Source organism: Clytia hemisphaerica, unplaced genomic scaffold, assembly GCF_902728285.1.
Source record: "Clytia hemisphaerica strain Z4C2 unplaced genomic scaffold, Clytia hemisphaerica genome assembly, whole genome shotgun sequence".
Lineage (NCBI taxonomy): Eukaryota > Metazoa > Cnidaria > Hydrozoa > Leptothecata > Clytiidae > Clytia > Clytia hemisphaerica.
The window spans coordinates 298,935-317,582 of NW_027103483.1; the positions used below are offsets into that span (position 1 = coordinate 298,935).

The window sequence follows — 18,648 nt, forward strand, 5'->3', positions numbered from 1 at the left end:
TTTTAAGGTATTTTTGACATTTTTCAATTTTTTTTGTTTCAGAATTTCACCAGAAGAAAATCTTCAATATTTAAAGAAATTCAAAACAAAACTGGTTAATTGAGCAAAGTCGGTAACATGCCTCAGATTACAATCAATTAGAACTGCTACCTACACAGAATTAATACAACAATAATTACCAGAATCAATTGAACAAAAAAACCCATATCATTTGCAGCGAGTCGTGTTTCATAGGAGAGAGTAGGCGACAGAGACATTTCAAGAAGAGGAATAAAGACATCAAAGCAACGGTTGGATGGAACGGTTAACTTGAGTGCTCAGTTTTTCTGACAAAACTGAACGGTCACTAGGAAATACCTATTGTAACGTCGAAATCTGTTATTCATTATTGGTGTTATTGTGCCAAAACAACAAATCCTGGACTGGTAAAGACAAAAGCAAGACAAGGGTTACAATGAAGACTCTTTGCGAAGCTGAAGAGTACATCCCAAAGATACCTGGCCAACTCGTACTTAACCTCCTCAACATTGTTTTCACAGTAATTGCCATATTTGGAAATGCACTCATCATTGTGGCTATCCTCAAATCAAAACAACTTCGTTCACAGACCTCTATTTATTTCATTCTCTCGTTAGCTTTATCTGATTTCTTGGTTGGGCTTGTTGTGCAGCCTTTGTACAGTTTGGTGTTGATAGACTGGTCATACCACACTTGTCAGATACATCATTATAAATTCGCTATTGCATTTTTCACGTGTTCAGTATCCATTGGAAACGCGTTTTGTGTTTGTTTTGATCGCATGTTACGGATCACGAAACCGTTCCATTATGAAAATTACGTCACAAAGAAACGGGCATTGCTTTTATGTATCAATATGTGGTGTATGGGCGTGGCAGTGGGCGTTATGGTTGCTCAACCAGAGACAGAGCTCCTAATGGCTTATGGGGCACCAGTAGAAATGTTGATCTCCTTTATCATCTGCATATACTGTGCTGTCCAGATCTATAAAGTAGGACAAGAACAGATTGAACGCATCACAAAATCCAATGGTTCTGATTCAAAACAAAGAAAGAAGAAGCAAGTACTAATGGAACGAAAATTATCGAGCTCTCTAGTTTCCGTTCTAGCAACTATTGTCATTTGTTGGGGACCTTTCGCGATTGTTAATCTCATCCAACAATATACAGACGATGATAGTGAGCAATGGATACTTCTTTTTAAAGTTCGCTTATGGACAGTCCTGTTCGGATACTCTAAAAGCACAATCAATATTTTCATCTTTGGGTTGACGCATCGTGATATAAAGACAGCTATACGTAACATCTTGACCCTCCAGGATTCAAAACGATCCAATTTAGAACTAAGACCAATGAATAGTGTAAATAGTTATGGATCAACCAAGCAACAATGGACACCTGAGATGGGAAAGAAAAATAACGCACTCGAATTGCCCTGAAATAAAAGCTGACAATATTTAGTTGATACAGTGGTTCAGATTCTTGCTTGTCTATGAAATGCTCTTACGTAAAAATCTTGTTGAAAAACAATGTCTGAAAATAATTACCGAAAATTAATTAGAAACAAGGTTTGTTTGATTCATACAAAAATAAGAAAATTATCAAAAATCATTTCAAAGTTCCAGCGCCTAATAAATCGAGGCTATTTATATTGTCTTCATTCATACATATATTTCTTGTCTCTAGTATTTTTATAAAATATTTATTTTCAAAATAGACCTACTTGTAGAGATTTCATTCTACATCTTTCAAAAAGATATTTTTCAAACAGAGTGCGCAAGTCTTCATTCACTCCAGGCATTGTAGTTATTTGTCGAGTTTTCACATCCCTCCAGCTCCAATCGATTATGATATATTTGACATTAGATAGATCCAGACCGTCTATAAATAACGCAAAAATATGATTTAAACATCAACCTCGACTACTTCCTAGCTACTATTTGTTTATTGTGTAAAAAGGGTCTTACTTGTTCACTGTGTATGAAAAGGGTCTTATTTTTCACTATGTGTAAAAAGGGTCTTATTTTTCACTATGTGTAAAAAGGGTCTTCGTATTTTACATGGCATATGTGAAAATACGAATTGTAAACATGCAAGGAGCTGTCATTTATTTCTTCAAAAAAAGTTGAAACGAATACATCCATCTCTTACCTTCTTCGATGAGTTTCAATATTCGATTCGGTGTTCCAACTCCGAGATGTACAATGTTACTTTTCAAGTACTTCACTTGCTCTGATACCTGCGCAATAGTTGAAGTGATTATCAAAACGTATCTTAGCAGATGGACGAACAAAGGATTTAGAACTGAGGAATATGCCAGGGAAATTTCAGAGTATTCTATCAAATACCGACGTCTATAGTCTAAAGAGTTTTAAGAAAAACAAAGATATGCAGGAAACAGGGTATAGTAGGGGACCAATCCTTAGGATCCGTGACATATTTTATGCGACGCAACCGCATGTCGATAGAGTACGATTGACGTCAAATTTTGTCTAAACCGTACGGAGTCTGACAGAATTTTGAACTTTAAGTGGCCGTATTTCTTTGCGTGTTCGAGTAAGAGACTTGTTGTAGTATACTTTTTTGCTCAGAATTTCATGTTCTTTCCGATGGTCCCATTCATTTCTTTCGGATTTGACTTTTGAAAAACGTCAATTTTTTACTTATTTTTTTTCCCTTACAGTTTTGCCTGTGAACGTCAGTTTTTTAGTCATAAAAACTTTTGCCGGGCCTAATTGGCCCCCTACTAGTAGGAGGAGAACATTTATAGATGTTTACCTTGAAATGTTTGGCAAATAATTTCGTGCATTTGCATTGCTCCCCACGAAAAGCTTTCGTCTCCCTATAAGTAAAACATGCAGTAAATTTTACTTATTGTCATAATACAATCTTACTCTTGATATTTGCTGTTACTACTGCATTCACGAAATTAAAAGATTAAACCATTTGAAAATTCTACCATCAAAAACGTAATTTTATAAAAGCTTTTACCGTAGAAGATCAACAGCTCTTTGTCCACCCGAAGATATGATCAACATGGCAGGAGAAGATTTGATTTTTAATTTGGTATGGCTGTCCATGTCAGATTGCCAATCCTCGATTACTAGAAAGATCGGGGAGGAAATACAATGCAAGCTTTAGTTAAAGTACGCCTTTTTATCTTTATAAGAATAGTGTACTTTGGATAAGGGTCAAGTATTCTTAAGAAAGTGCCAAAATTGAGGGTGAAATATTCTTAACGTATTCTTACTTTTTTTAGACCTGGTATTTTTACAAAAATGAGAAATGATCAATTTGAGAGTTCTGCACTTTTGAGTGAACATTTGGGTTAAAATTGGGTTTCGATGATCTAGGCAACAACCGTAAAAGCGTTGTCAATTCTTTATTACATTGACGGTAAAGCTACTATGAAAACAAGCTCGACGATGAATAAATCCTTGATCATTATCCTTAGACTATAGATATTTTCAAACCATTGTACCTTCTTTCAGATAGCTGGAAATATTTTCATGTTCTACATCTGGCTTGAGAAACCATTCATCTAGACAAAAGAGAAAATCATTGTCAGTAAAAAAAATCCTTGCACGATGATGCATTATCAAAAGGTAGCCAGGACCTCTAAATATGACAACTGTCAATCGCAGATTGACTTGACCATTTCCCTTCATTTACTACCCTTATTTTCCCATTATGGAGAATGTTTTTAAATGGTCTTTATTTAAGAGGAAAACTGCGAAGAAAAATGGAGAATGTTTAAAAAATGATCATCTAGAAAGAAACTAAAAATGATACCGTGTTCGGGTCGAATCTCGGACAGTTCCAATTCGGATAAAGTCTTCTTAAGTTCCTCTTCGAAATAGTTCCAAAGAGCTTGCGCAGTTGAAGGTAGTTCCGTTCCATCCTGGAGTGAGTAAAGGAATAAGTGGATAATCATGTATAGCAATCAACCATTTGAATAAAAACATCCTAATAAGCAAAAAAGGTGTCAATCGTTCAACAATATTGATTTTTTTTTTTGCGTAGGAGGACTAGCTCACGTTAGCGGGTGTGAAGAAAGCGTATTTTGCAGGATTTTTTTTCGCGTTTAACACCCACTTCGTGCCGAATTTTTTTCATTTACCAAGGAATTTTAACAGATTAGTCACAATGATTACCCAAATTCCCCTTTTAAGGTATCTCATGAATCGAAACTTACTTTAGGTTTAGCGGGTTTCTTCTTCCGCTTCTTTTTCTTCTTCTTTTCAACTTTTGAAGTTTCTTCACCATCCTTCATTTTTCGCTTTCGATCGCCTTTCTTCTTCTTTTGTTTCGTAGGCTTCTCTGGAAATAAATTTATTAAGTTTCAGGTTATGTTTTATCAAATTGTGTAAATTAACGTTTGTATGAATTTGTATCTAATTTTAATTTCACATTTGATTGAACTACAGTAACCCAACCATTTCCATAATAACTAATCAGTCAAAAAAATAATAATAATAATAATAATAATAATAATGTTTTACAGATTTCCAGGCCACCGTGCAAGCACATGGGACTCTATAAATCGCTCATACATTGGTTTGGTTTATTACAAAGGTTAACTTCAAACAGATATGCAACAATAGTGACAATTTCAATCATACTCAAACATTTTCTCTTTCCAAGCTAGACCGAGGTTTTCTTTAAACTCTTGTATTGTAGATGATTTAACTACTTTTTCAGGTAGGCTATTCCACTGTTGAATGCCCCGATAGTAAAGGGAGTTGCTCTGGGGTCCACGGACACCATCGTTCCCGAAAATTCTTACCAGTTCAGAATTATGTGTTCTCATTGGTCTTATTCGTTGGTTAAATTTCTTAGGAACACACGATTTTTCATAGTGATTTAAATGTTTAAAGATCTCAACCATATCACTTACCGCACGCCTATATTTTAAACTTGGGATTCCAATTCTTTGTAGTCTGCTTTCATAACATAGTCGTCCACATGTTTCAACCGTTTTTGTAGCGCGCCGCTGAACACCTTCTATAAGTTTTTTGTGTTTTTTTAGTTTTGGTGACCAAATGACTTGTGCATATTCTAGGTGGGGCCTGACAAATGTTATGTAAAGTTTACGGAATAATTCAGGAGTGAGATACGTGAAGGTTCTTCTAATTAGACCAGCCATTGAGTTTGCCTTTTTTACTTGGTTTGATATATGTTGGTCGAATGATAGATTTTGGTCAAAGATAACTCAGAGATCCTTTTCGAATTGTACATGTTTCAGTAAATTTCCTCCGAGTGTGTATTGATGTACATGTTTAATTATATTCGGCTTACCTAACGTTAGTACATGACATTTGTCGGGATGAAATTTTAAAAGCCACGTATCTGACCACTGCTGTAGTCGATCGATGTCCTCCTGGATTATAAGTGCATCTTCAATTGATTCTACTTTATTGACAAGTTTAGTGTCGTCAGCAAATAGAAAGAGTTGTGATTTAATTGAATCTGGTAAATCGTTGATGTATAGAACAAAAAGGGTAGGCCCTAGGACACTACCTTGGGGTACTCCACGAAGAACTAATTGTTTTTCGGATTCAGCTCCATTTACTTTAACTATCTGAAATCGATCCTTCAGGAAGTATCTGATCCATTCAAGCAACTTATTTCTTATTCCGTAGGCTTCTAATTTGATTAAGAGCCTTTGGTGGGGAACTGAGTCGAATGCCTTTGCAAAGTCAAAGTATACTGCGTCAACAGCTTTGCCGTTAGCAATGTCTTCGGTACACACATCTAGATAGTTTAGCAGTTGTGTTACTGTTGATCGGCGATTGATAAAACCATGTTGCTTGTTAGAAAGCAGTTTCTCTTGCTCTAGATGTGACATAATATGTGTTTTAAGAATCTTTTCCATCATTCGACACACAATGGATGTCAGGCTAATCGGACGGTAGTTTTCAGCTATATTTTTGTTTCCTTTTTTGTAAACAGGCGATACATTAGCATGCTTCCAGTCGTTTGGGAGACAACTTTCGTTGAGAGATTTTGTCATTATAAGGAAGAGCGGTTCTGCAATATATTCAGCGAGCTCCTTGAGCATCCTTGGGTGAAGTTCATCTGGCCCCATGGATTTGTTTGGATTTAACGCCTTGAGCTCCTTTTTAATAGTTTCAGTTAGTATATTTATCTCTACTTCTTTATCCGTCCTGGAATGGAATTCAGGGAGTTGTTCAAGTGGCTCACGTGTAAAGACACTACAGAATTGGCTCTGGAGTATGTTGGCTTTACTTTTATCATCATATTTGATCGAATTTTCATTGTTAGGGTTTTCGAGGAGAGGATGTATTCCCGTTCTTGCTTTCAGATTGCTGCGTACATATTTCCAGAATCTTTTTGGATTTGTTTTTGATTGTTCGCTGATCTTTTTTTCGAACTCTCTCTTGGAGCGAGTCAGGGCACTATTAGCGGCGTTGCGCCATCTTAATTATGAGTTGTGAGTCCGATTGATCAAAGAAAGCTTTATAAGCATCTTTCTGTCGCACATTGCAAAATTAACAATAATATCTAGTCTTTAGTTCCAACCCGAAAAACAAGCTCCTTATTTTAAAAAAAAGGTACTAAGTAAAAATCTTTGTGAAAATGAAAAAGACCGTAACATTAAAAGAGTCTGTTTTTTCTCTCACCGTTTTTAGTGATGTCATCTGATTGGTCCCCAGGCCCATCACTGACATCTCCATCATCTACAATGTCTTCTTGAACGAACCAATCATCGTTCAATGCATCCGCCATTATGGACTCTTATTTCTATTTGTTTTTTCAATATTTCTATGACAAAGAATAATTGAAGAATGTAGTACGGTAAAAACTTTAAGGGAAGGCGTTCAAGTTTACAAGGGTAAAACGAAACATTTCTAAGGTTATTTAGATCCTTGACAAAGTTATTTCCCCCTGTTGATCTCAAACCCCACCACTTGTTCTGATAGAGAGATCAAATCATTACAAAAAGGAGTAATCAACACTTGGAGCCCTTGTCAGGATTCCCACACATGTAAATTTATTAACTCTGGCGATAAAAAACTTTTGAGCTTTTTCTTCAGGATTATCTGGACTTCATTCTATAATAATTATAAAACTAAATTTCAATTTTGTTCAAAAAATAAAAACTAGAATACTTGAAATAAATTTACAAAAAAATTTCACAGGAATAAAAATGAATTTCAGACTGAAAATGAAAAAAATATATGAGGAAAACTTCAGACAGATTAAATTTCGGTTAAACCAAAAAAGCCGTGAAAATAATTAAAAAAGTTGATCGGCAACGGCCAATAATAGTGCGGCACCTTCTCTATCAAGTTCATTTTCCTTGGCACTCTTCCCAAAATACCGAATTGGTGAAATTTTAAAGATTTCTGTAATTTTTTAACGTACAATAAAAATTATCTGAATTAATCATAAAAAATCTATAGAACTAAAGTATAACAAAGTTTTTAAATATGCTCGCTATATTATTGGAGATTGGAAAATTTAACTTTACAATGTAAGAAAATAGTATAGAAAATATTGCAATAACAAAAAATAGAAAATTAAAAAAAAAGCCCAACGAGAATTTTAATCCAAGTCATCATTCTATCACTTTTGTTTAATAAGCCCAAACGACAAATAAATAGATAGGCTGTTTTGGTACGTCTCCATGGTAACAATACCTGACCCGATAAATTGAGTCAATAGAATTCATAAATGGCGGCCAGCCATTTCAACCTTGACCAGCAAGATCTTTCTTTGGTAATCTAAAACAAGAGGTTCAGTGTGTGTAACATGATGTGCTTTGTGATGTGGAATAACTACTAAATTTAACTAATAGCGAAAACAATTTAATTTATGTGCTGAAATAGTGTATAGATCACAACTTTTGAGAAATTATATTAAAAACTACAACAAGACAAGATTAAAACATATAAGAACAAATTTCTTACGATAGGTGACTAGTGCATTACATTTTATACGTATTCCATTTCATTATTTACTGCCTTTATTCTTTGGTGCTGGCTCAGTTTGAACGCGTACCCTGGCGTTCCCTTTGCCAAAGCTTGAAGAAGAAAATTGATAGAAAAATATTACTGTTATAAAATGAAGGCATGCTAAAGCTAAAAATGAGCATTGATTTAAGATCTTACTTAGATAAAATAAGAGAGTATTAAATTTCATACCTAACAGCTTTTGATCGTGAGGGCGGGACACCAGTAGCCTAAAAAATACGATGTCAAAATATATTTTCATGGATAATCTGATGGCCGGCTCTCTGATTCATCGATGAAACAGTCAGGAAACTTTAAGAAATGGATCGAACAGAATAAGAATGATTAGAGGCTCAAAGAAAAATTAATTGATTCTTCTTATAACAAGAATATACAGTAAACTTCAGAGGGAAAACTTCAACATTGAATTTTGAACAACACCACTTCAGCACTAACCAAGATCCACCAATCCTCAATCGAAACTGTTTGTTTTCATCCCACCAAAAACTCATAGACAAGTATACAGCTTTCTTTGAAGAAAAACTATTTGAAACTTACGAGATGTTTGCGTCCACCAGGGGGTCTGGGCACTGGTTTCTCAGGTGGAGGTGAAGATGGCATACTCTCAAGCCTGGAGTGAAGATAAAAAAAGTCCGGTAAAACATTATTCATCTTTTTCGATGGAATGTTCTAAAGTGGAGAGTTTTATCAAAGAATAGAAAAACTTACTTAGGGCCGTCTTTCCCAAAGTTGATATTGCCATACGAAGTTTTAACAGAGCCTGTTCGTTCTTGTTTCTATGGATAAATAAAGGTTTGCCAATGAAAAGCGAAACAAAAAAGATGTTGAAGATGTTGAAGAACAGAATTTTTGAAATTTTCCTCAAAAATTTATGATTTTTGACCAATCTTTCGAAAATTCTTTCACCATCAACCAAGATGAAGAAGATTCTTCGCAGTAGCCGAGTCAGTCCACCATCACCATCACCCTCTGCATCTGGCGAGCTCAATACAAGCATAGAAGAAATTCAAACATGCCGACCATCGCATTGCATCACAGATCGTAAAAAGGACCGTTTTAACTGTACCGAATGCATGAGAAGTGTACATTACTCTTGCACTGAACTTCCAGCTTATTATATACAGCTTATCAAAGATAAAAAGAAGGGCATCAAGTTTATTTGCATAAACTGTGTCGAAATGTCAAAGAATATTGCCAACAAGTATCCTTCTGCAAGTCAACAAGTCAAATCATTAAAAAGAGACGTTACGAACTGTGAAAATATCATAAAGGTGAAAGAAGAAAAGGAGAAAGAAATTCTCAAGAAATGTGAAGCTAGCAAGACTGAAGCTGATTCAAAGAAAAAAGAACTTGCAGAACTGAAGAAAAAAATGGACAAGAATCCTGCACTCCATACTTTGGAGTACGTCGAACAAAAAATGGACGCGAACATGGAGAAGTTCAAAGAGGATGTAGAAACACTGATCAAAACTGAGCTAAAATCCATTTTAAATAAGTCGTACGCTGACGCTACTAAGATCTCGGGAACATCCGAATCAAAACAAACAACAATGAAGCAAGCAATTCGTGAAGCATGGCGAGAGGAGGACGCGGAAGAGAACGATAAATTCAAAAGGTCTTCCAACATCATTGTTCACGGATTAACTGAGCAAGAAACTAATGACGACCTCAAGTGGGCAAAAGATCTTGTTAGAGATACACACTCCCGGGTTGAAATCAAGCGTGTCACTCGTCTTGGAAGTCCATCACAAGAGAAGAAGCGACCTCTTTTGGTTTGTCTCTCAAACGAGAGAGAAAAGTCCACACTCTTTGGCAATCTTTGTCTTCTTAAGGGTATTGAAAAATATAGGGCAGTCAGTATCACTGAAGATCTAACACCCGATGAAAGAAACCAATTAAAAAAACTTTCGAACCAAGCTAAAGAACGTAACGCAAATAATAACTCTGAAAATGAAAAATGGAGAGTGCGGGGAAATTCAAAAAACAGATTCTTCCTCATCAAGATCAAGACGAAACCCAAATAGAGAATGCAACCAAGAAAGTTGTGTTCAAAAATCTCACTCAAACACAAAAAACAAAAGAACAATAAATCAAAAAAGTCTGAATCAAGTCCCTCGCCATGATCTAACAATAAATGGTATCAAGTTTTATTACTGCAACGCTGATATTCTAACATCAGGCAAAAAGAAAGAACTTTTACAAAACGTAGAGAAACAACAACCACACATTGTTGCCATATGTGAAGTAAAACCAAAACATGGAACACTAAGAGAACTACACGAGTACGAATTCAAAGATTATAAAGTTGTTTGTCATACGAATATGGATACCTACATTGGCCGTGGAGTTATCATTCTTGCCCACGCATCAGTTCAGCATTTGATTGTTAATGTGACCAAATCAATAAATCAAGTCAACTTTATTGAAGCTTGTATCATAGAAGTTCGCCTAAGTGGTAATGACTTACTGGTTTTTGCATGCATGTACCGCAGCCCTACCAGCAGTAACATGTCGAATGAAAACAACATCAGACTTAATAAGCTCATTTACGATATTTCATCCATCAAAAAATATTCCCATAAATGCTTTGTAGGGGATTTCAACTTTCCTACAATTAACTGGGAAAGTTGGACGACAAAACATCAGGAAGAAAGCAAAGAAGAGAAGTTCTTAGATACTCTCCGCAACTCTTTCCTCCATCAGAACGTAGACGAACCAACACGATGCCGTGGAACCGATGAACCATCTTTGGTTGATCTCATTCTAACAGGAGAAGCCAACCAAACACAAAATCTGGAATATCTCAGTCCATTGGGTAAAAGCGATCACAGTTCCCTGACTTTTAGCATAAAGTGCAATGCATATGTAAAGCCCACATCGGAAAGGTACAATTATGATAATGCTGATTTTGAAGCAATGAAGCAAAATCTTGAAACAGGTAACTGGCAAAGGATTTTTCTAGATGCGGCTAATGACAAATCAGTCGAGGAACTTTGGCAAGTTTTCAAGAATAAAGTAAGCGAATTGCAAAACCGTTTCATCCCGCTCAAAACGATTGGAGGCGAGGGTTGGAGAAAGAGAGGAAGAATTCCTATTCCAAAAGATCTCAGAACTGAAATAGCAAAGAAAAAGCGTCTACATAGAAAATGGATGAAATCATCGCCGCGAGAGAAAGACGAGAATCGCGTGAAATACACCCGTGTACGCAACCGAGTGACGAAAATGATGACACAAGCCCATAGAAATTACGAACGGAAAATCTGCAACAATTCAAAAACAAAACCAAAAGTTTTCTGGTCACATGTCAGGAGCAAAATGAAATCTTCCAGTACGGTATCATCATTACTTGAGGCACCAAATGACAAAAATTCTTTGAAACATGAAGACCATGAAAAGGCGAATATACTTCAACGTCAATTCTGCAGTGTTTTCACAAGAGAGCCTCCTGGGGAGCTACCGGACTTCGAGAAAAGAACTGAGTCCGTAATCGATGAAATCCATATAACAAAAGAAATGATCCAGATCGAAATAAAACATCTAAATCAAAATAAATCATTTGGTCCTGATGGAATACATCCTAAGATGCTACTGTCGTTATCTGACTACGTCTCTGAACCTCTTGCAGTAATAATGAACACATCATTAAAGGAAGGGTCTCTACCAAAGGATTGGAAAGAAGCTCACGTAATACCCATATATAAGAACAAAGGTGCTCAAAATCTTGCAGTAAATTATCGACCTGTAAGCTTGACATCAATAGTATGCAAACTGATGGAGTCAATAGTGAGAAAGCATATTATGGAGCATCTTCTTGATCAACATCTTTTATCGAACAAGCAATATGGTTTTATCAAAAATCGATCCACCGTTACGCAACTGTTGTATTACTTGGATACGTGCTGTGAAAGTACATCGGAGGGAAAAGTGATTGATAGTATCTATTTTGATTTCGCAAAGGCCTTTGACACTGTACCTCATCGTCGTTTATGCCAGAAACTATTAGCATACGGCATAGATGGTCCGATAATGTCTTGGGTAAAATCATTTTTAAATGGACGAACCCAATCAGTGAAAGTAAATAAATCATTTTCGACAACGGATCACGTGGTTAGTGGTATCCCACAGGGTAGTGTCCTTGGACCGTTATTGTTCGTTCTTTACATCAACGATCTTCCTGAAAGAGTGATATCATCATTTATACTCCTTTTTGCTGATGACACCAAAATCTTCCAAGAGGTCAACACTATCGAAGACTCTATTTCCATCCAACAGGATATAGACGCGCTAGTTAAGTGGTCGAAAGAATGGTTATTAAATTTCCATCCCGACAAATGTCACGTACTAACTATTGGCAAATTCTCTGACATCAAACATGCCTATCCATATTGTTTGGATGGAAATCAGCTTGAACATGTTTTTGAAGAGAAAGATCTTGGGATTGTGATCGACTCAGAACTTACATTCGAGGAGCATATTGCAAAGCAGGTAAAGAAGGCAAATTCAATACTAGGAGTGATTAACAGGAGCTTTGAACATCTGAATCCATCCATCTTCCTAGTACTATATACTTCGTTTGTCCGTCCGCACTTGGAGTATGCTCAGTCGGTATGGTCACCTAAACTTCGAAAATATGTTAATTTGATCGAGGGTGTACAAAGACGCGCCACAAAACTCGTGCCTATCTGCAAAGATATGTCCTATGAAGAACGCTTGCGCATACTTGACCTCCCCACGCTTGAATTCAGGAGACTCTTTTGTGATATGGTCCAAGTATACAAACATCTCCACTACTACGATAAAAATACTCTTCCAAGTAAATTATCGACTCGAACACGTCCGAACAGGAGACACAAAGATGAGCTGATACCAAATTTTGGTAAAGATGGATTCCGAGGCGCACAAACCAACTCGTTCTTTTACAGGAGTATACCAAACTGGAATAGATTACCAAGATACGTTGTAGAGGCAAAGACTGTCAAAATCTTTAAAGAAAGACTCAACGAAGCTTGGAAAAATCATCCGAAAAGATTCGAGACAAGACAATTGTAATCAAGATCCGGTTCTCAGAGGCCCTCGTGTGCCTTGAACTTGTATACATTATTATTATTATTATTATAAGATCATATTTTAATTACAATTTTAATCGTTATTTGCTATTGGACTGAGGCTATTGTGCTATTACCGTGTTGGCACTGTGAGTAAGAAATAAAATACCTTCTTTGCTATTTCCCTTGTGCCTTCAGTGCTCAGGTAGTGTTTCACTGCTTCATATACAAATCGATATTGGACCTAAAGCGAAATATTTTTGAATTGAAGGACCAATGACAAAAGAAAACTCTAAAAATCTTTAAAAAAAAAATTAAAATCGCGACTGAAAAATAAGTGGAGAGAATGAAGAATGGAGACTTGTTTTCAAGGATTTGGTACTGGAAAAACCAGTCATTTTGTTCAAAACATTTAATTTCTACAGGTTCCATTATAATGTATTTGAACAAACCTCCGTCTGAACCATTCCAGATCTTTCTGATCGTAACAACTGGCAAGTCCTCAAAATATCTATTTCAGAATCAATTCCTGAAAAATAATGAGAAGATATGTAGCAATACCTACAGTGAGACATTTTGTGTAACCATGTCTTTTGGGGGTCAATATGCGAGGTCTTAAAGCAGAAGATTTCGTTTAATTGGAAAATGAAGACTTATTTCCCTCTCTTATTCCCTGAAAAAGTAGAATTTCGCTTCACTTCCCGGAAGGACCAATCAGTGAGTCGCACGTCATTTAAAAGAAACGACGCACGTCATTTATTCGTCATTCACTTCCGTCTTACTACTCGTATCTTTATCCGCCATGTATTTCACACAAAAGAAGGCACAAACGCGAAATGCCATATTATGGGCAAGCATCTTGACCTTGACTCTTCTTAAACCACTGGGCCACTTTTACCGGACCGATCGAGTCTATCAAAAAAAACGTAAGTTGTCTCTTGGACATGGGAATTTAAATTACCAGAATGCTGGAGTAAGAAATAGTAATTTCTCCCTTATACAGGATACGGTTTCCCTTTCAAAGCTTTGAAAGGAAAGTTTTACCTTTTTCGTCGATCAAATGCATGAGAATATCAATTGCCATTACCGTACCAGTCCTCCCAATGCCTGCACTGTAAACAAAAAAGTAGTACCATTATCAAATATTGTTTTCTGGCTCAATACTGAGTCATACTTGAAAGGATTGCATTGTGGTGAAAGTTAAAAAAAATTTCGTGATATCTTCATTATATCTTATGGAATGGCTAATTTTATATGACTGTGGAGTTTTAGGCAAAAGAATAAACTTAAAGCTTACCATCTGTTACCATTACAACAAGCATTAAAATATTTAAAAAAGGGAAAATATTTCGAAGTATACGGTAGTTAAAAAAATGAAAAAATCATGGAAAATTCAAAAGGCACTTTCATATTGCATAATCTCCTATTAAGGACATGTGACAACAAAATACCTGCAATGAACAACAATAGGTGAATTCCTGGAGAGAGATTCATGTTTCAAATGTATTTCGTTCAACAAACCAAGAATAATACCCGGATCCTCACTGACACCGTGATCAGGCCATTCCGTGAAGTGATATTGATACACCATCATTGGTTGCTTCTTAGGCTAAATCAAGAGGGAAGGTGGTACATTATACATGTTATCAAAATGCTGCACGTACAATATCGTTCGGTTTTACGACCATGGTTTAAAAAAAACGTCACTAATTTTTATTGGACGCGGTGGAAAGAAAAGGTTCGGTTTTTTATAAATTTCTACACCCAAACGAGATTGAACGGATTTAAGAAAAGCCAGCTAACAATGAACTTTTTAAACACCATTATACAATAATTTTAAAAATGCTCCCAAAATCACAGGGTTATTTATTTATAGTCGAGGAGCATTTAGTTGATGAAAATTACAGATTAAACCATCGTCGTCGCTTTTCACCCAAATATAAACAGCATCTTCAATAGCTTTGGAAATAAATACTTTTTTTCACATAATACCTTTTCTTGGTCAATAACCCGGAGTTCTCTGACGACGAATGAGTTCGATTTATGTTCCAGCATGTTATCAACTATAATTCTTCCGTATTCCTCAGACAGACCTGTAAACCAAAAAAATAAAAATGAGTAAAAAGTAGCGATAGCTGAAAATGGTCTAATGTGTCTGTGTCATAGACGAAGGATCCACGTTATAAAATTAAATTCGAATGGGGGAATTTTAAAGTGAGGATATTTTACTGGCTATCCAGAAAGATTTATGGAAAGGTTGTGGAGATATTACCTAAGTCGGGCCAATATTTTGCACACTTATTTTTCCCTTTTTCTTCAAGGTTGGTCAGCATCACGATAACATTGACGTTGTGTTGGTGTAACATGAGCCAAAAGTCGGAGCAAGTATTCGGTAGACATCCTTGAGCAGCAATGTATCGCGTCTTCCAAGTTTTCAAATCAGCCTAGCAGATAAAAGAAGATTTATTTTTAAAGTTCTTTCATTAACGTATCGTAGGTCAAAATTGAAGCTGCTTTTAAAATATATATTGGATCAGTGTTTTCTAACCAGAAAATCAAAATGTAAGGTCCCGAGGTCTAAATCTTTGTTAGCACGAAGAAGTTTCGAGAAGGCGAGATCTCACATTGATATAATTTGCATTGATATAATCTCTTGAAACGTCTTTGGTCTTTTCTCCTTTTAACATGACTCTTGAATGATCGTCTGAAAAACGAATAAAAAATTTGTTAAAATTTCTAAATGGGCTGTGAAGATACCGGAAGATGATGGTCTTCATGTGCAGATCTCAATGTTATTTTGTGGAATGTAACCAGAGTTATTAATGAAAAACATTGAAACAGCATCTTCTTAGATAATCTGAACTCACAATTGCTGTAATATTTACTCAAGACACAAATCTTACATGGTAATATGTTTTTGTATCTATTTTTCCATTTGTTTTCTTCCATCGAACCGGCGTGAGTACTATAGGCTGTTTCACTCTGGTCGAACCGATTCAGTAACTAAAAATAATTCACAACAGTACAAGTCGGTCTGTAACACTTCAAATATTTTGAAAAAGAAATAAGGAAAAAAGCATCATCATGTATAAAGATGTATCAAAATCATTTCTGAAATATGCATACATTATGATGATATTTTTCGCAATTCGGTGAAAAATTCCACATTGAAGTATTAGCCAAGGCTAAAATTATTTGTAACTTTTAAACAGTGTTGCAAAAATGGTTTTCGAATTTAAATAAACATTAATAACAAATCATAATTGGAGCTTAACCCTGATCTGGCAAAAGTAAATTGGACAAGTTGACTTTACAGACAGAAAAGTTATAAACACTGTTCCAAATGTGTTTGGATACATGAATAGGAATATAAAATCATCGGTATATCTTATCTATAGTACTGGCTCTTGGGAGTGAATCTTATTTTCCCCAAAGTTAAGAACATTCTCATGGACATAAGTTCAAACCTCAAATTCTTCTCGGAATCCAGTAACACCGCGTTTGTTTTCTTTTCTCAGCACTCTTATCCTGTCTTCAATTGATGTGACTGTGAAACTTGAGCTTTGGTAAGGCTAAAAAGTGACAGAAAAACAATACTATGGTTACTGACGAAAAATCAGTTTTCATCAAAAGATATCCAAGGTTATGCAGCTAGCATTGACATTAACAGAGCCTACCATTGCATTGAAATTAAAGTTTTCAGATCGAATTGAGCTACATTCTAAACAAACAAAGTTTTATCAAAAGAACGATAAGCCAGGATAATCAAATGTTAGTGTAATTCATACTTCTCTTAATTTGATAGGTGAGCCATCTTTAATATCTCTAAGCTTTGGTTTGTCCACATAATAATCGATCAGGTCAGACAGTGATGAAAATGAAGCTCCAGATTTGATCGCAAATTTGCCTTCTTTGTGAGTGATAATCACTTGTTGGACACCATTGTTACATCTAACAGCTAAAGCAAACTGACCAGGCTGGCTTTGACTTTCTCGCACTAAATAACTCCCTTGTTTCCCTTTGGCTAGTAACAAACGTTCGCATTCTTTGGAGCTCAATCTTCCATGAAACCACCTGAAATTTAGATTTTCATTTGTTATAAATAAGCTATTGAGATGAGGGTAAAACGTAGGAGAACGACCTAACGTAATTTAAGTAACAGCTGGCGCAACAGCCTTAACATAGTGATTTGGGATGCTTTAGATAGAATATCAGTATTCAATATTGAGAAGGATACTTAAAGGAATGCAAACTGTAGTGATAAATGCAACTTATACCAAACAAAACAGAATAAACTTGGACTGATTATGTAAATTAACCTTTCTGAAGTAGGGTCTGTTGAGCGAATTGGGTATAAGAGTTCAATGAATCCACCCTTTTTCTCTTTAATAGACTTCGGTTTTGCCATATAATGCTCAACCAGGGTTGAAAGTGTGGCAAACTGGAACTCTGATTCCCCTTTTATACTGAAAGAGTCTCCATCGTTTTGAATTTTGATGTTGGTCACTTCTCCTTTGTGTCTGAAGTATGAAATGAAAGCACAGCACGGTTTATTGTTAATGATAATCTACATCACACTAGTTATTTGACCAGATACCTAGGTGTGTCACTACCTATGCGCCATTTAAAATCATTTAAAGTACTCATGGAGATGGTTGAATTCAGCATCTCTAATGCTGGTTGACATTTTCTTGAAAACCAAGAAGATAATACTTGGTATTAATAATTGATTTGGAGTCGACATCTTTTGGAATAAAAGAGCAAAGCTATCAAATTTGAAGAATTAAATAAAAATAAAAATCGTCACCTGACAGATATGGTAAAATCACCAGTTGTGCTTTCACTTGGTCGAACAAGAAAACTTCCATCAACTCCATTTTTATTCAAAATCTCTTCAGCTTGAGAATTTGTTGCGCCAGGATGGAACCATCTAAAAATATCAAAAAAATTCTTTCTGTGAATCTTAGCATTTTAAATGAAAGGAAAAAAAGATTGTAAATCTTCTTTTTTAAAGGTTAAAAGAAATCCATAACAAACCTCTCTCTCCCTGTAGATTTTCGATTTTTTTTCGAATTTTTCGTTGACATTGTCTTGACAATGCTACGTTGACAAATTTCTACTGAATTGTTGACAGAATTGCAAGAAAAAGTTTTCATCATTTAGCCCTAATTAACATTGCAATTTAGTTAAAGAGGAATTGAAACAGAAAATTAAGAGGATTAAACAAAAGAGCATCATTATAATAATAATCCTTACCTGCTATACATATCTGTGATAGATTCTTGATATATTCATAGACTTTACATATAAAATTATTATTAACTTATTTTAGTATTTTTCTAAAGAAGAAATATATTTTGTACTTCGAAAATAAAAGCAGATCATTATACAAGAGAAACACACCACATTAAGAGAAAAAAGAAAACATTAAAAGTTAGCAACCATGGGCTGCACTAATTGTGGTGTAATTAAAACGTTGGATACACATTTCATTATTGATGTTATTATGTAGTTGAAATGTATTACATCCCATTGATTTTTCCACAAATTATCTTCACTTCCTCAACTGTTAAAATTACGAGACAGGAT

The 18,648-nt window shown here is 35.4% G+C and overlaps 3 protein-coding genes across 4 annotated transcripts; 1 reads left to right on the forward strand and 2 right to left on the reverse strand.

Moving 5' to 3' along the window:
• The first annotated feature begins 373 nt into the window (after positions 1–373).
• LOC136798587 (trace amine-associated receptor 13c-like) lies at positions 374–1,512 on the forward strand. The gene has a single exon (XM_067055224.1). It carries the CDS (start codon positions 455–457, stop codon positions 1,454–1,456), a length of 1,002 nt encoding a protein of 333 aa, XP_066911325.1. The 5' UTR covers positions 374–454; the 3' UTR covers positions 1,457–1,512.
• On the reverse strand, positions 1,479–6,804 carry LOC136798588 (uncharacterized protein C3orf26 homolog). Its single transcript, XM_067055225.1, has 8 exons — positions 6,662–6,804; positions 4,213–4,337; positions 3,810–3,918; positions 3,499–3,558; positions 3,009–3,120; positions 2,796–2,859; positions 2,169–2,256; positions 1,479–1,898 (listed from the first exon to the last, which is right to left on the reverse strand). Exons 1-8 carry the CDS (start codon positions 6,765–6,767, stop codon positions 1,726–1,728), a joined length of 837 nt encoding a protein of 278 aa, XP_066911326.1. The 5' UTR covers positions 6,768–6,804; the 3' UTR covers positions 1,479–1,725.
• A 244-nt stretch (positions 6,805–7,048) lies between these two features.
• On the reverse strand, positions 7,049–18,400 carry LOC136798585 (tyrosine-protein phosphatase non-receptor type 11-like). 2 transcript variants are annotated; one of them, XM_067055220.1, is made up of 18 exons: positions 18,316–18,400; positions 17,867–17,989; positions 17,379–17,579; positions 16,848–17,133; positions 16,527–16,631; positions 15,963–16,062; positions 15,684–15,763; positions 15,332–15,503; positions 15,052–15,152; positions 14,511–14,668; positions 14,104–14,171; positions 13,512–13,588; positions 13,229–13,303; positions 8,723–8,790; positions 8,552–8,624; positions 8,186–8,223; positions 7,973–8,064; positions 7,049–7,765 (listed from the first exon to the last, which is right to left on the reverse strand). In XM_067055220.1, the coding sequence occupies exons 1-17, from the start codon at positions 18,324–18,326 to the stop codon at positions 7,995–7,997; spliced, it is 1,806 nt and encodes a 601-aa protein (XP_066911321.1). In that variant the 5' UTR covers positions 18,327–18,400; the 3' UTR covers positions 7,049–7,765; positions 7,973–7,994. The 2 variants fall into 2 exon arrangements, with proteins under 2 accessions (XP_066911321.1, XP_066911320.1); XM_067055219.1 differs by having other exon boundaries at positions 7,952–8,064.
• Positions 18,401–18,648: the final 248 nt, after the last annotated feature.

Coding starts and splice junctions, on each gene's coding strand:
- LOC136798587 (XM_067055224.1), top strand. CDS start 455: ATGAAGACTCTTTGCGAAGCTGAAGAGTACATCCCAAAGATACCTGGC.
- LOC136798585 (XM_067055220.1), bottom strand. Junction 13,589..14,103: donor GCATTTGATCGACGAAAAAG/GTAAAACTTTCC, acceptor ATTATTTTTCAG/GAATTGATTCTGAAATAGAT. Junction 8,625..8,722: donor TTTGGGAAAGACGGCCCTAA/GTAAGTTTTTCT, acceptor TCTTCACTCCAG/GCTTGAGAGTATGCCATCTT.
- LOC136798588 (XM_067055225.1), bottom strand. CDS start 6,767: ATGGCGGATGCATTGAACGATGATTGGTTCGTTCAAGAAGACATTGTA. Junction 3,559..3,809: donor CGAGATTCGACCCGAACACG/GTATCATTTTTA, acceptor TCTTTTGTCTAG/ATGAATGGTTTCTCAAGCCA. Junction 2,257..2,795: donor TATTTGCCAAACATTTCAAG/GTAAACATCTAT, acceptor ACTATTGCGCAG/GTATCAGAGCAAGTGAAGTA.